Source organism: Scardinius erythrophthalmus (assembly GCF_964197995.2).
Source record: "Scardinius erythrophthalmus genome assembly, chromosome: 6".
NCBI lineage: Eukaryota > Metazoa > Chordata > Actinopteri > Cypriniformes > Leuciscidae > Scardinius > Scardinius erythrophthalmus.
The window spans coordinates 1,597,713-1,614,670 of NC_138226.1; the positions used below are offsets into that span (position 1 = coordinate 1,597,713).

A 16,958-nucleotide genomic window follows, 5' to 3' on the forward strand; every position below is an offset into this window, starting at 1 on the left:
GTGTTGTTAGGTGGTTGCTAGGGTGATGCTAGAGTCTTCTGGATTGTTGCTGTAGTGTTGCTAGGGTGTTCTAGATGGTTTGCTATGGCATTGCTAGGGTGATGTTTGAGTGTTCTGGGTTGTTGCTATAGTGTTGTCAGGTGGTTGCTAGGGTGATGCAAGAGTGTTCTGGGTGGTTGCAAAGGTGTTGCTGGTTTGATTTGCTTTCTTTTTTCTTGGCGAATTTGTCTATTTACTGTTATAACTGTTAGCATGGGTCGGAAAGAACAGAAATCCATCTCTTACCAACCATCCAGTCCACTTCTTCCACGTTGTCCCCATACAGCCCATGTTTGCTCTTCCCGGCGAATCTCTCGGACACGAAGAGGGGCGTATGCACGTGTGCAAATGACAGGAAGAGCAGGAAGGGCCCGTCTCGGTGTCTGACATCATAAATCACATGATGAACAATCACTCTAAACAGAAACCAAAGACGTTTCCCACGGCAGGCACAGAAAAACAGCCCATAATCGTGAGCGTGGGAACGCCGGGAGACGAACAGCTGATCTGTCCGGACAGGACTAGTGTCTTAATTACCACACTATTAAGCAAGCATGCATGCAGATGAGCTTTACAGCTTCCAGTTCACGGGTGAACCTCAGCAAACACGTCAAGAACACGTCAGCACAAAATCAAAAGAAACTAATGAGAAATTATATTTTACATCAAGTTTAAAGATTGTTTTGCATTGTGTGGCATTTAAATAGAACAAATTAATTCACTGTAAACAAATAAAAAAAATTATTACAGTAATAAAAACGACAATTAAATTGTAAAATAGAATTTAGCTATTTTTTATTGCAGTGATAAAAATACATTTATTTACATTGTGGTAAATTAATTGGTTATAATTAAATGACTCGGTGCATGTACAGGTGTTTGCTAGGGCATATGTGGTTGATATGGTGTTCTGGGTGGTTGCTAGGGCATTGCTAGGGAGATACTGGGGTGGTCTGGGTGGTTTTAGTCCTGGGTGGCTGCTAGGGTGTTGCTAGGATGATACTAGGGTGTTTTGGGTGTTGCTAGCGCATTGCAAAGAGGATATTAGGGTGTTCTGGGTGGTTGCTAGAGCGTTGCTAGGATGATATTAGGGTGTTCTGGGTGGTTGCTAGGGCATTGCTAGGGTGATACTGACGTGTTTTGGGTGGTTGCTACGATGATGCTATGATGTTTTGTGTGGTTGCTAGGATGTTGCTAGGATGATACTAGGGTGTTTTTGGTGGGTGCTAAAGTGTTGGTAGGGTGTTCTGTGTGGTTGCAAGGGCGTTGCTAGGATGATATTAGGGTGTTCTGGGTGGTTGCTTAAGTGTTGCTAGGCAGTTGTTATGTGGTTGCTTAATTAATTTTGTTTTGATTTAAGTATAAATTAATTAATTGTATTACAGTAATATTTAATGAGATTTTCTATTTTATAAATAATGATTACAAACAAAACGTTAAATGTTTTTATGATGTTAAAAGAAATGTTAGAATTTCTTATTTATTTCAATATATATATATATATTGATGTTGGGCTGAAATGTGATCTGAACATGTTTGCGTGCGATTCACTGTTAATAATAAATGAGTAACTGTCTTTTCCTCAAGCCTTTTGAACAAACATGCTAAAGATTGACACATTCAGTCATGTACTCGTTCGTTAGTGAATGACCGCGGTTAAACCGCTCGAGCTGCTCTAACTGACCCTGACGGCTGCCTAGTGTTCTGGGTAGTTGCTGAAGGGTTGCTAGGCAGTTGCTATGTGCTTGCTTACCAAAAAAATAATATATATATATATATATATAAAATGGTTAGTTTTTGTTATTTTAACTTTTAATTTAGACTTTAATCATATTACAGTAATATTTAATGATAATCTCTATTTTTATTTTTTCATTGAAGATAATAACAAACAAAACGTAAAATCTTTGGACACATGCTAATTTATGCTAGCAACATGCTAAAACATTTTAAAACATGCTAGCAATGTGTTAAATTATGTAAGAAACCTGCTAATTCATGCTAGCAATGGGCTAAATAATGCTAGCAACATGTTAAAACGTGTAAAAAATGTTAAAACATGCTAGCAATGTGTTAAGTTATGTAAGAAACATGCTAATTCATGCTAGCAATAGGCTAAATAATGCTAGCAACATGTTAAAACGTGTTAAATGTTAAAACATGCTAGCAACATGTTAAAACATGCTAGCAATGTGTTAAATCATGTAATCAACATGTTAAATCATGTAAACAACATGCTTATCATGAAAACAACATGTTAATTAATGCAAACAACATGTTAAATCATGCTAGCAACATGTTCAGTCATGTAAGCAACATGCTAATCATGTTAACAACATGTTAAATCATGCTAGCAACATGTTAAGTTATGTAAGAAACATGCTAATTCATGCTAGCAATAGGTTAAATAATGCTAGCAACATGTTAAAACGTGTTAAAAAATGTTAAAACATGCTAGCAACATGTTAAAACATGCTAGCAATGTGTTAAATCATGTAATCAACATGTTAAATCATGTAAACAACATGCTTATCATGAAAACAACATGTTAATTAATGCAAACAACATGTTAAATCATGCTAGCAACATGTTCAGTCATGTAAGCAACATGCTAATCATGTTAACAACATGTTAAATCATGCTAGCAACATGTTCATTCATGCAAGCAACATGTTAAATCATGCTAGCAACATGCTAATTATGCTAGTAACATGTTAAAACATGTTAGCCAAATGCTAATCATGCTAGCAACATGTTAAATCATTTTAGCAACAGGCTAATCATGATAGAAACATGTTAAAACATGCTAGCAATGTGTTAAATCATGAGAGCAACCTGTAAAAAAAATGATAGCAATGCATTAAATTATGTTAGCAACATGCTAGCAGCATTCTAATGTCAGAATTAGAGAATTTCAGCCTACCTCTCCACGAACTGCTCCGCTTCATTCATGAGCCGCGCGTTCAGCGTCTCCGGGTTCAGCGGCTGCTCCACCACCTCGCCGTTCCTCATGATGATGCAGTTCCAGGTCCTCAGGAGTTCGAAGGGCACGAACCGCACCAAGAAGCTCAGCAGCAACAGAGCAGCCAGAAACACCACGAGCGTCAGGCGGATCTGCATTAGCCCGACGGCCTGGACCAGAAGCAGCGTGAGGAACGCGAGCGCCACCAGCGCAAAAATCTTCCGCAGCATCTCCTGCAGGTCCACCAGGACATCCTTCCCTTCTCCAGGCTGGCAGTCGTTGAAGTAGGTGAAGGGAAGCCCGTAGAAGAAATCAAAGCCGTGATTGTTGGGATGGTGGCAGTGATCGTTCCTGCTCTCACAGTTCACTCCCAAATGCCACTTACCTGAAGAGTGAGTGAACACACCGTAAAGACAAGCAGGACATCAAACTCAGTTTAACCTGTTAAAGGGCTGGTTGATTATGATTTTACTTTTCTACCTTTAGTTAGTGTGTAATGTTGCTGTTTGAGCATAAACAACATCTGCAAAGTTACAACGCTCAAAGTTCAAAGCAAAGGGAGATATTTGCTTTTAAAGAAATCGCTTTTTAAGGACTACAACAAACGGCTGGTAGGAACTACACAAGCTTCCTCCAGGGTTAGTGACATCACCAACCCTAGAATTTACATAAACCCCGCCCCCAGAACACGATTTATAGATTATCATGACAGAATATGCTAATAAATGACACATAAGCTACATAAACATACACACACACAAGCTGTTGTAGCTCCGCCCTCTGTGCCGGGAGCAGCAGCTCATTTGCATTTAAAGGGACACACACAAAAACGGTGTGTTTTTGCTCACCCTCAAAAAGTAACAACTTTAACATGCTATATAAAAATATCTGTGGGCTATTTTGAGCTAAAACTTCACACACACACTCTGGGGACATCAGAGACTTATTTTACATCTTGTGAAAAGGGCATTATACCCCCCCTTTAACAGTTTTCACAGGATGAATTTTGAGTGTTTTAAGCTTTCGAACGACACCAAGGACACCTAAATGTCACTTACCTGAAGAGTGAACACATCAAAATCACAGTTTAACCTGTTAACCGCCACCCTTTTTTTGAGTGTAGATCTCTCTACACTCAGCAGATTATAGCAGAAGCGAAAGCACTTCAATAACACACATCATCTATTCAAACACCCACACGATCATATTCCTCAACGACAGAGATTCGTCTCTGTCTATTAAAACTTTGACAAAATCACAGCAAACATTCAGATCTGCGTTCTGAGCCAGAGTGAGCCGTTGTCATGTATAGATATGAAACGCCTTCACAAACAGTCTTTTCAACCACACGCTGTCATTATTTCTGTCTTACGATAACTCAGATTATCACAGAGAACTGGATACGTTTATAGTTCGGATTTAAACACTGATGGCACAAACCTAAAGAGTGAACATCAAACTCAGTTTAACCTGTTAACAGTTCTCACAGGATGATTTTTGAGTGTTTAGGCTTTCGAACGACACCTAATTTATGATGATGAATTATAATATGTGATGGGAACCTTTCAGTACCGGTTCAGAAGGCTCTAGCCTTTACTACTTTACTAGCGAGACGTCTCATCCTCTTGAAGTGGAAACATGCCTCATCCCCTTCTTTTGATTCAAGGCTGAAAGTGTTCACTTGCATTAAATTGGAAAAAATCAGACTGTCACTCACTGGTTCTTTAATAACCAGGTTTAATATCCAGGTTCTTTAATAACCACTGGACCTTTGATAAACTGTGGCGCCCCTTTTTAGATTATTTACTCGCTAACTGTCAAGACACTTATGCTGAGAATCATTCCCTGCCCAAAACTTTTTAAATATTTTTTTATATTTTTGTAAAGTGTTTTGTTTGTGAAGATATCAATATTGTGTTGTTGTTTTTCTTTTATTTCCCTTATTGGAAGATGTTGGTTGCTGATTTGAGGGACGTTCTTATTGGGTTATTAACAGTGTGGAATGATAATTTCATAAAGCCAGTGTTGTTATCTGTTGATTTGATGTTCCATGCAGAAAAATCCAATAAAGAAATTTGAAATAAATATGTAATGGGGGAAAAAAAAAGCCAATAAAAAAAAGCTCAACAAGTGTCCTTTTCTGACAGTCAACAGGCTAATGCTAAAATTATATATAGTACTGTGCAAAAGTCTTAGGCATGTTAATACCCCCCCCCCCCCCCCCACACACACACACAAAATGGTTTTAAGTCAGTTATTTCTATCTTTTGCTGTAGTGTGTCAGTAGGAAATATCAGTTTACATTTCCAAACATTCTTTTTGCCATTAATTGTAATAATCCAGTGAGATTTGTGTATGCACAAGGAGTCTGACGACAGCCGGTAAGATCTGATCTCACCATTATCGAGTCCATCTAAAATAAATATATATTTATTTACAAAAAATAAATAAAAATCACCCAAAGATGTGCATTCGCTCATCATTTACTCTCAGTTCCATGAGTCGTTCCAAACCGGTTTGACTTTCTTTTAAAGTTATCGTTAACTAAATCTGAAACCTTCACTTTCACTCGAAATAAAATAAACGTGATAGTTCACCCAAAAATGTATATTGTCATCATTTACTCACCCTTTTAAACCTGTTCATCATACAAAGCGATCATATCGCCACACACAACTTGGATTAAAACGATCAATTTATATGGGTTTGTTTTTTACGACGCCTTTATGACCTTTTTTTGTGGATTTCGAAGTTTTGGTTTCCTGTCAATGGAGGGACAGAAAACTCTCGGGTTTCTTTATAAATGCCTTTATTTGTGTTTCAAAGATGAATTAAAGTCTTATGGGTTTGGAACGATATGAGGGCGAGTAAATGATGAGCCAATGCTTATGTTTTAGGTGAACTGAAATAAAATAACTAAAACTAAAAGTGACATTTAAAAAAAAAAAATAGACATTAAAAACTAAAAAACTAAAAACGAAAACAGAAAATGTAAAAATATAAACTAATTCAAAATATCAATAGTGTATCCATGATATTAAAACTTTCTTTCTTCTGCGGAACAAAACAGAATATATTTTGAGAAACCAACGTTCTTCAAAACTCATTTGGTTTTGGAACAACATGAGTGTGAGTATACGATCATTTTTAAGCAACTTTCAATGGTTTTCTTTATGCATACTATCATTTTTTTATGCATGCAATAATAATATTTTTTTACGGAAATGATTTACAATAAGGTTCATTAGTTAATATATTAACTAACATGAACTAACCATGAGCAATACATTTGTTACTGTATTTATTAATCTTTGTTAATGTTAGTTAATAAAAATACAGCTGTTCATTGTTTGTTCACAGTGCATTAACTAATGTTAACAAGATCTAAATAAAGAATTAATAAATGTTGAAATTAACATTAACAAAGATTAATAAATGTTGTATACGTGCAGTTCATTAATAGTTCATGCTAACTAATGTAGTTCACTAATGTTAACTAATGAACCTTACTGTAAAGTGTTACCGTATTTACTATATGCATAAATATTTTTCTTTATGTATTAAATAATTGTTATGCATATTATAATTTATGGACTCCTTTGCGACTGATTCACCCTTATAATAGTATGTATTAAGTGTCTTACCCACAATGCCGGTGGTGTAACCCTGCTTTTGCAGAAGTTTAGCGAAGGTGGTTTCATTCGGAGGAAGTCCTCCTGATCCAGCGAGGAACAGAATCACCTGCACTCGACCTGTGCTGCCCAGACCTACACACACACACACACACACACACACACACACACACACACACACACAGACTCAGAGTCCACAGCACAACTATTATAGAGGAACAATATCACTGCAATCACTTTCAGAACGATCTTTTCCAGCTGATAAATGATATAAACATTGTCAGCCAATCAGAATCCATCAACAGAACGACAAAACTTGAGGATGGATTCTGATTGGCTGTCAGTGTTTATATCATTTATCAGCTGGAAAAGATCGTTCTGAAAGTGATTGCAGTGATTTCATTCCTCTGTGTTATTTTTGAAAACTGAATAGGGGAAATAGTCAAGAAACGTAAATATTTTTCCATAAGGTTTTCTTTTTTTTCATATTTTTCCAAACTGCGTAGGAACCCTGTAATGTAACGCTGGTGTCTGCCCACTTTTCCAGCATTTTTCAAATATTGCCAGTGGGTGGAGTCAGGCTCTGACCAGGGGTTTAGTTACCCTTTAAAAACTACTGTCAGGATTTACTAAAGTCACGCAGTGAAGAATCAGCGCTGAAAAGGCGAGGACAGGGTCATTTTTCTGGCTGATATTATTGTATATGCATTTGTAGGAGTTTCCCTTTCAGACGCAACATTCATGGGAGGAGAGTATTTAAATGAATCACACAAGGTGATTTACTAAGGTTTGCGCTTGTTAATGTACTAGTGTTTGCGCCATTATTTACTGCCCAAAAAAAGCCCATCTTAAACCAGACGCTACCTGGTAGATTGTGTTGGTCATTATGGAAATGATCTGACTGTGTTCTTTAATCTGCGCTCTCACGTTTATTTGCCCTGTTTAGTAAATCTGCCCCTAAATCTTATTGTAAAGTGCAGGGCCGGATTATCCATAGATGGGATTGGGCGAGTGCCCTGGGCACCAGCCAATAGGGGGGGCACCCAGGGCTGGATTATCCAATGGGCATTATGGGGCCCAAGCAAGTGGAAGAAAAGAAATCCTTTATTTTTTTACATTTCCGATAACAGAGCGTATATTTGCACTAAGTGCCTGTCTTTTGGGCAAAAAGACGCCCGCCACTTAAAGGGATACTTCACCTCTGGGAAGATGAATGTGTATTTAAAATAGGTAATTTAAGTAGAAGAAATGTGGAGAAATTTTTGAATTTGGAGCTTTCTAGACTGAGAAAAGCCAGAAAATGTATTTTTGGCTTATGTGGATGAAAGACAACAACTCCCAGAATGCACTTGCTTCGCTGCCTGAGGAGGCCACGCCTACCGGTTAGAGAGCACAGTTGAAAACAACAAGGCTAGCCTAAGTAAGTGATGAGTTTGCCAGGGATTTAGAGACCCAAAATGTCCGGGATTCGGCTTTTGCGTTCTACAGTCGCCATTCATCATGTTTACTGTGGCGAGCAGGACGAGGCTGACGGCCGCGGGAGAACGGCGCGAGGCCGGTGGCTTCATACTGAGACGCGCCGGGTCTCGCATCTCTCACGGAGGAGCAGGAATTTTCTTAGCAATGTTAAAACGCACATCAACCGATCACTTGTTTAGCGTTCATGTAAACACTACAGTCAGATTCACCGATCGGAATTAATTCAGTTAGATTGAAACGAGAGGTGTGCATGTAAACAATGAATGGCGACAGCAGAACGCAAAAAGCCGAATCCCGGACATTTTTAACAGTCTCGCCCACCGGACTAGTCCGGGAAAAGGAAGATGGTAACCCCTACTTACTCAGCTTTCTCCTATTATTCAGCTTTCTCCACAGAACAAGAGCATGCTAGCTTAGCTTCCAAAGAAAGACGGCTGATACTGTGTACATTCTGTGAGTGAGATCCCACCCTGTATGGGCGGGTTGAAAACATGCGGAACAACGCCATCTACTGGCTGTAGTCTTTAGCCTCTGGCCAGAAAATCCTCCGATGACGCAAAATGACGATTTTTGCGTCATCGGAGGATTTTTTCCAGACAAAAAATACATAAATCTCTCCTCTCAGGGGGATATGAGGGGGGAAAGCATGGTAATTCGAAAATACTACAGGTTTTCTACTAATACAAAGCTTAATGCTAAATCCTGAAGTAACCCTTTAATATTTACAGTGGCATAGGTCGTAGGGCGTGAGGTGCTTGAAAGTAGCTTTCGACCCGAGTTCGAATCCACCTTTTGCCGAACTCGCTCTTCTCCCTTTTCCCAACACATATGAGATGTACAATTTATAGCCTAACATAAAGGTCTCTAGCGTTATATTTTGCCAACGAACTAAAATCAAAACCGTGATATGACTTTGTGCCTTTATAAAACAGCACAAGACTTTAATTAAGTATCCTTAAAACTACACATATTTTAAGCAAAAAACACTTTGTTCTTTCAAAATTATACATTCTCATTAATGTGTAATCACTTCAACCAACTAATTAAGTATTCTCGTAAGTGTATAATCTGCAATTTAGAATACATACGAGCGAGTCGCTCGAATGGCGGAATGTTGCGCCTCCATCTTGAAAATACATCAGCCAAAGAGGGACATACCTGGAAATTCAAGCTTCGCCTTTCGCGTTTTTACACTCAGTGGCACCGTGACGAATGCGAGGGGGAGATTACTCACGACTGCCGGCAGATTTGAAATAATACGGCCACCGTAGGAGTTAAAAACGCCCTCGGAATGGGAGGGGCTAGAAAGTAATATTCAGTTGGTAGTCATAAACAATTTCACCACTAGATGGGAGAAAATCCTACACAGTGTAGCTTTAAGTGCACAGTTCATGGGTTGAAGCTCTTAATTTTGAGCTCTCAAAGTGCACCAGATTGATGCATTTAACCTTAAAATGTACAAAATTTTCTTAAGGGAATAAATGCCTAATTAAAATGTCCTTGGACAAACTACAGACCCTTTCCAAAAAATTAGAATATCATGGAAAAGTTTATTTATTTCCATAATTCCATTCAAAACGTTAAACTTCCATAGATTATAGATTCAGGGCCCACAACTTGAACGATTTCAAGTATTTAGTTGTTTATTTGTACATAATGTGGGCTTCCAGCTCATAAAACCCACGAAAACAGGATTCCAAAAAATTTTAATATTGCATGAAATCACACAGTAATTCCACAGTGATACCATGGTCACTGAACCAGGTGTTGGTTATGTTGGCAGTGTGGGCCGGTGCAAATCCTGCTGGAAAATGAAGTAAGCATCTCCATAAAGCTTGTCTGCTGAAGGAAGCATGAAGTGCTCTGGACATGTCCTGGTAGACGGCTGCGTTGAGTGGACAGCACAGTGACCAACACCAGCCGATGACACGGCTCCCCAAACCAACACAGACTGTGGAAACTTCACACTGGACTTCAAGCATCTTGGATTGTGTGCCTCTCCATTCTTCAGACTCTGGGACCTTGGTTTCCAAATGAGATGCAACATTTGCTCTCATCAGAAAAGAGGACTTTGGTCCACTGTGCTTTAATAAATCCAGAGTCAACGCAGCCGTCTACCAGGACATTTCCAGAGCACTTCATGCTTCCTTCATTTCCCAGCAGGATTTGCACCTGCCCACACTGCCAAAAGAACCAAAACCTGGTTCAATGACCATGGTATCACTGTGGAATTACTGTGTGATTTCATGTAATATCATGTATTTCCATGTAAAATCCTGTTTTCGTGGGTTTTATGAGCTGGAAGCCCACATTATGTACAAATAAACAACTAAATACTTGAAATCGTTTAAGTTGTGGGCCCTGAATCTATAATCTATGGAAGTTTAACATTTGAATGGAATTATGGAAATAAATAAACTTTTCCATGATATTCTAATTTTTTGGAAAGGGTCTGTACATTTGGCCTGCCTAAAGAGGGGCCTCTGAATTCTTAATCCGGCCCTGGTAAAGTGTCATTTTTTCTTATATATTTGGGCATTATGTGAAATCATATTCACAAATAATGTTCCCTCTGTATAAAGGACGGCTGTGTTTCCTCACCGGCGCGGAGAGCGTAGCGGCCCGTCATGAAAGCGGTTCTGCTGGGAGTGCAGAGAGGAGCCGCGGAGATATGATGGGTCAGTGTCACTCCGGCGGCGGCCAGACGGTCGATGTTCGGAGTCCTTCACACACATCACAACAACATCTGCGCATTAATACACTAGCGGAAAACAGAGCTTACAATGTTTCAAACCTACACTGCAAGAAATGAGTTTCTTCCTCAGTGTTTCTGTCTTGTTTTCCAGAACAAACATCGAAAACATTCTTAAATCAGGATCCAGTTATTGGAGAAGCAAAATGACTGACGATATTAGGAAATGCATGCTGAAAATTTGATCAGAATGAAGCGAAATATCAGACAAATATCTGCCAATGGGGTCAGAGAAATAATCTCGTTTTGGTCAACTCAAGTTTGATTTTTTTGGACCCCATTGACAGATGTTTGTTCATGTTTTAATCAATATTAATTCATACAGGAGCACCAATAAATGACACCATTTGGTGGGTCTCTAAAGATCAGCCCAGACAATGGCATTACTGTATTAACATATAAAGTTATTTAGCATATTGTTTGCACAATTTTTACAGTGAGCAGCAAATATAATTTTACTATTATTATTATTATAGCTTTTAAAATATGCATAAAGCATATTACATACACCTGTTTAACATTTGTTGTAATCTAATGATTTTGCAGTTAATATTTTGCCAAAAAGCATAAATAAAACTATTATAAAAAAAAAAAAACACTGCATTCATTAAAAAAAAAAATGTTGCATGAAGATTTTATAAATTCTCCTTTCATATTCCAAGGACAGAATAACACCATAAGGGTCTGAAACAACATGAGGGTGAGTAAATGATGACAGAATCCAGTTATTCTTTCATTCACCTGATGGTGTCGTTTCCATAGCAGCCGAGATCTCCAATGCCCAGATCATCCACCATCATCAGGACGAAGTTGGGTCTGAAATCAGGATCTGCATGTGTGACACACAAGCTGGACTGGAACAGAACCAGTAAACCTGCAAAAAACCTGCAAAGGCACACCAGAGCTCAGTTTCTCTAACAGCAACACATGTGTGTTATGATGATGTATGAAATCTGCAGATGCACGAAACCTTAAGCTCGTGTTGTCCATCAGCAGCATCTGGAGATGAAGCTCCTCTAAACTGCAGGTGAGATGATTGACATGTTCAGATTGATCTGTTCGCAGGAGGAGAACACGTGATCACGGAAATGACAACACTCGCACGCGCTTCTGCTGGAGTTTGAACATCAGCTGATCTAATCATGAACAGCAGGATCATACAGAACATGCAAACATACATGCGTTTCATGCAGCTCATATTCTCTCTTTAGGTTTCTTTTATATGCTTACCTTGCTTTAAAAAGTCAGTTTCCTCGATTCTTCACAGGATTTACACTCACTCTCCTCTTATCACTGTAGAGCTGCTTTGAATCAATCTATGTTGTTAAAAGCGCTATATAACTGAAGGTGACTTGACTGGATTGACTGGACAGGATATTTCACATTCCCAGTGCACTCGCGAAAGACGCACTTACCGTAAACACACATATATAGACGCATATATTAATTAGCGAACCATACGAACTCGGTTTATTTAATAATTATCAACTAATGTGAACAGAATGAGTGCAGTTCGTTCGACACATGCCTGTGTGATTGTTATACCTGTTTTTTTTATTTTAAACAGAGTGTGTTAAAACAGTGTGCGCTGATAGTCGACACTGTACGGTAGAGTCGAACAAAGAGTCTTTTACCAAAGTCCCAAAGTCTGCTTTCACATCGCTCATGTTGTTTGCCTGGAAAAGCTGCTTCTGCACAACTCAAATATTTATTTAAATGTGTGCAATAATTCAAAAATATGACTCTACATTTAGCATATTATTATGCATAGTACCACAATGAAAATTATTGCGACTATTATTAATAATAATAATAATTATTTACATTGAGTTTATTATTAGTAGTAATATTCTGAGCTAATCCTGTGGTGAGTTCACCATGGTTACAATAATGAGAAATAATTCCTCAAAGAAGGTTAATTGCTTAAAGGGAACACTTAATTTATGTTTTACTTGTTTTCTCTGTAACATTGAATGTAATGATGTTATGCATTATACCACAATGTAAATTATTGCTATTATTATTATTATTGGTAACACTTTATTTGACAGTGTTACACGTTACTGTAGTAATAACTTGAAATTATGCATGATTACATGCAATTAACCCTATAGTAAGTACTTGTATTAAATTATTAATACTCAGTAGTCAAGTCAAGTCAAGTCAAGTTTATTTATATAGCGCTTTTCACAACACAGGTTGTATCAAAGCAGCTTCACAGTAATAAATTAGAACAATACATCAATGTTTGTTTCTAGTGGAACGTCTACGTTCGGTAATGCTGATCAATAGTATCGTTGATTGATTAATTCAATTAAATATCCCCAAATATCCCCAACTGAGCAAGCCAAAGGCAACAGTGGCAAGGAACCGAAAAACTCCATCAGGTGACCTAATGGAGAAAAAAAAACCTTGGGAGAACCCGGGCTCAGTCGGGGGCCAGTTCTCCTCTGGCGTTTATGAACTAGAGGTCGGATTTAACTGTAGGATTAAAAGTATTATATGAATGCCTGGCTGAAGAGATGCGTCTTTAATCTAGTTTTAAACTGGGAGAGTGAGTCTGAGCAACGAACAGTATCCGGAAGACTATTCCAGAGTTTTGGTGCTAAATGTGAAAATGCTCTCCCTCCTTTGGTGGATCTGGATATCCTAGGTATGACCAAAAGCCTCGAATTTAGTGATCTTAAAGAGCGCGATGGATTATAGGGCGATAGAAGATCGGTTAAATAGACTGGAGCTAAGCCGTTTAGGGCTTTATAAGTCAGTAGCAATACCTTGTAATTAATACGGGACTTTATAGGTAACCAATGTAGGGATGATAAAATCGGTGTTATATGATCATATTTTCTTGATCTAGTTAGAACTCTAGCGGCGGCATTTTGGACTAACTGTAGCTTGTTTATTAAGGATGCAGGACAACCGGCTAATAACGCATTACAGTAATCTAGTCTCGAGGTCATGAATGCATGAACTAACTTTTCTGCGTCAGAAACTGATAGCATATTACGTAGCTTAGCAATGTTTCTATGGTGGAAAAAGGCTGTTCTTGTAACATATGAAATATGATTTTCAAAAGACAGGTTGCAGTCTAATATAACACCCAGGTCTTTTACTGTAGAGGATGAAGTAACAGGACATCCTACTATGTTAAAGTTGTATTGTGAGAGGTTTTGTGGGTGGTTTTTTGAACCGATAAGTATTACCTCTGTCTTGTCTGGATTTAATAAAAGAAAATTATGCGTCATCCAATCTTTTATATCTTTAACACACTCTGTCAATTTGGATAATTTAGCGTTTTCATCTGGCCGTGATGAAATATAGATTTGAGTGTCATCAGCATAACAATGGAAACTAATTCCATGTTTCCTTATAATATTTCCAAGTGGCAGCATATATATTGAGAATAATAGAGGGCCTAACACAGATCCCTGCGGCACTCCATAGTTTACTGGAGTTATGATCGATTTTTCTCCATTTAAATAAACAAAATGGTAGCGGTCAGATAAATACGATCTAAACCAGCTTAATGCTTGTCCTTGAACACCAGTATAATTTTGTAGTCGATCTAAGAGTATTGTATGATCTATAGTATCGAACGCAGCACTAAGATCAAGTAAAACTAATATTGAGATACAGCCTTGGTCAGAAGCTAAAAGTAAATCATTTGTGATTTTAACGAGCGCAGTTTCAGTGCTATGATGCGGCCTGAATCCAGACTGAAACTTTTCATAGGTGTCATTTTCTTGCAAGAAAGAGCCCAGTTGAGCGGACACAACTTTTTCTAGTATTTTAGACATAAAAGGTAGATTTGTACTTATTTGTACATATAAGTACTTAAATGTATACTTATACTGTAACACTGACACCTTAAAATAGGGTAACCTTTTTCTTATAATTTATAATTTGCATTGTTATTATTGTTATATAGCTACAATAATGAATAATATTCCCTCTAAAGTTACATGATTGGCATTTGATGTTTGTGCAGTTCTGGTTTGTGCCATTAAATCATTGCATTATAAAACTGTGTGCAATTAACTGTGTACATAGTCATTTAATGTAACCAACCCTTTATTCAAACTCAACAATTATTTACAGAATTTAAAATAACAAAAACAAAACAGAAAGAAAAAATCCTATGAATTCTATTTGGTCAGACAACACAATTTCAAAGTGAATCATTCCAGGGTGTGAGATTTGCTTTTTATGAATCAGAGGCAACAATTAAACATCGAACAAAACTGTGTGATTAAAGACACAGTAATGAAACTACATGACACTTTTTAAAGTAATGCAATGAAATGCCTCTCCAGAAAGGCTGTCGAATTACACATGCATACACGTGCACGCATCCCGTCCCATTCAAACTACGTGAAATTACATTCAAAACAAGTTATTAACAGTTCTATGTGCTAGTTCAGAACTGCAGTCGAAGCAGTGGGAGAAGGGTGTTATGAAAGAATAATCTGCGTCAGGAGCTCTAAATGAACGTTTGTGCTGCACTGTGAATGCATGAAAACACATGAATTGTTTGTGAAGTTCACTCTGATTCTCGAGATGAGAACGAGTAGTTATGATGTGCACCGGTTCACAGTAGCTTCATGGGAATCCTCGGCCCGCAGACCCGCTTCACCGGCAGAGTTAGGGTGAATCCAGGAGGGTGCTTAAAACTGCGTGAAAAACAGAATAAACATTCGTGTTAGAATGCAGAAATACAGTATAGTATAGAGCTGTGCGATTAACAGTTAAAAGATATTATTCTTAAATGACAACGATTTGTCTCTGTCGAATCACAGTGAACATTCAGATCTGCGTTCTGCGCCAGAGAGGGCCGTTGTCATGAAACGGCTTCACAAACATGCATTCATTCAACATCTTTTCAACCACACACTGTCATTATTTCTGTCTTACAATCATTCAGATTATCACAGAAGTTCTAGGATAAAAGTTTATAGTTGTGTTTCATATGTGTTTACGGTAGTGATCAAAATTTGAAAGTTTTGAAAGTAACTTGACCCTTCAAATAAAGATTGTAAATTACATCATTACACCAGTAGGTGGCGACAAGTGACTGTTAAAAATGTGTGAGTCATTGAATCATTCAAGAGATTCGTTCAAAACCTGTTGATTCATCTAGTAATGGAACAAGTCATTGAGTCAAGTCATTGAATCATTCACGCAACCTGATTTTTTTAAATAATTAATTTAGATTCATTAAATATTTTAAATAGACTGCAGCAATTGGCTGGGCAACAATTAATCGCATCCAAAATAAAAGTTTGTGTTTACATAATATATGTGTGTGTACTGTGTATAATTATTTTGTATATAAATACACACATATTCATGTGTATAGTTAAGAATTATTTGCATGTATATATGTTTATACATATTTTATAATATATATATATATATATATATATATATATATATATATTTTTTATATATAAATAACACATTTTTCTTAAATATATACATGCATGCGTGTGTATTTATATATACAAAATAATTATACACAGTACACACACATATATTATGTAAACACAAACTTTTATTTTGGATGCGATTAATCGCGATTAATCGTTGCCCTCGTGCAGCTCTAAGCACGTCCTGATTATGCAGAGTTAGATGTGTTTCTGGGTCAACATATTTTCTTGATCCTGGAACAACATTCTTGTCCAAAAATGTAATCCTAACCATTTCCCAACCCCTAAACCTAACCCCACCCATAACGTCTCCCTAAAATCAGAGTGAAATGATAAGTGAATAACTGATGTTGTCAGCCTAAACTTGACATAAACTGTAAACGTGTCCCTCAAATCTGATTGGTTGATTGGAATGTTGTTCCAGGAACAACAAAGATATTGATCCAGGAACATGTGGCTCTTGGAGGAATCAGGTTCTGCCGGCTCTACATCATGTGACGGGGGTTTTCCATCATGTGGCAAACCAACAGTACTGGAATTGTTTATTGTATGAAAGAGTTAACTATTTTATTTTAATGCCAAAATTATGCATGATTATGTGGTTAGTGTATTTTATGATTTGCTTTCATCATTGTTTCTCCCCACCAGTCGAGAAGCACTTGTTTATG

At 37.6% G+C, this 16,958-nt stretch overlaps 2 protein-coding genes across 5 annotated transcripts in view; both read right to left on the minus strand.

The window, feature by feature from the left end:
* Window positions 1–12,181, minus strand: part of arsh (arylsulfatase H) — a 12,973-nt gene extending 792 nt beyond the window's left edge. Inside the window, exons 1-7 of the mRNA XM_081368542.1 lie at window positions 12,095–12,181; window positions 11,835–11,919; window positions 11,606–11,749; window positions 10,714–10,835; window positions 6,646–6,768; window positions 2,963–3,386; window positions 269–422 (exon numbers count right to left, since the gene is read on the minus strand). Coding sequence (XP_081224668.1) covers window positions 269–422; window positions 2,963–3,386; window positions 6,646–6,768; window positions 10,714–10,835; window positions 11,606–11,749; window positions 11,835–11,863 — 996 coding nt within the window. The 5' untranslated portion in view covers window positions 11,864–11,919; window positions 12,095–12,181. The remainder of the gene's footprint in view (window positions 1–268; window positions 423–2,962; window positions 3,387–6,645; window positions 6,769–10,713; window positions 10,836–11,605; window positions 11,750–11,834; window positions 11,920–12,094) is intronic.
* Window positions 12,182–14,920: 2,739 nt separating this feature from the next.
* LOC308692479 (uncharacterized protein) overlaps window positions 14,921–16,958 on the minus strand; it is a 35,864-nt gene continuing 33,826 nt past the window's right edge. For all 4 annotated transcript variants that reach the window (XM_081368528.1, XM_081368527.1, XM_081368526.1 and 1 more), the window contains one exon: window positions 14,921–15,534. In XM_081368528.1, coding sequence (XP_081224654.1) covers window positions 15,506–15,534 — 29 coding nt within the window. In that variant the 3' untranslated portion in view covers window positions 14,921–15,505. The remainder of the gene's footprint in view (window positions 15,535–16,958) is intronic.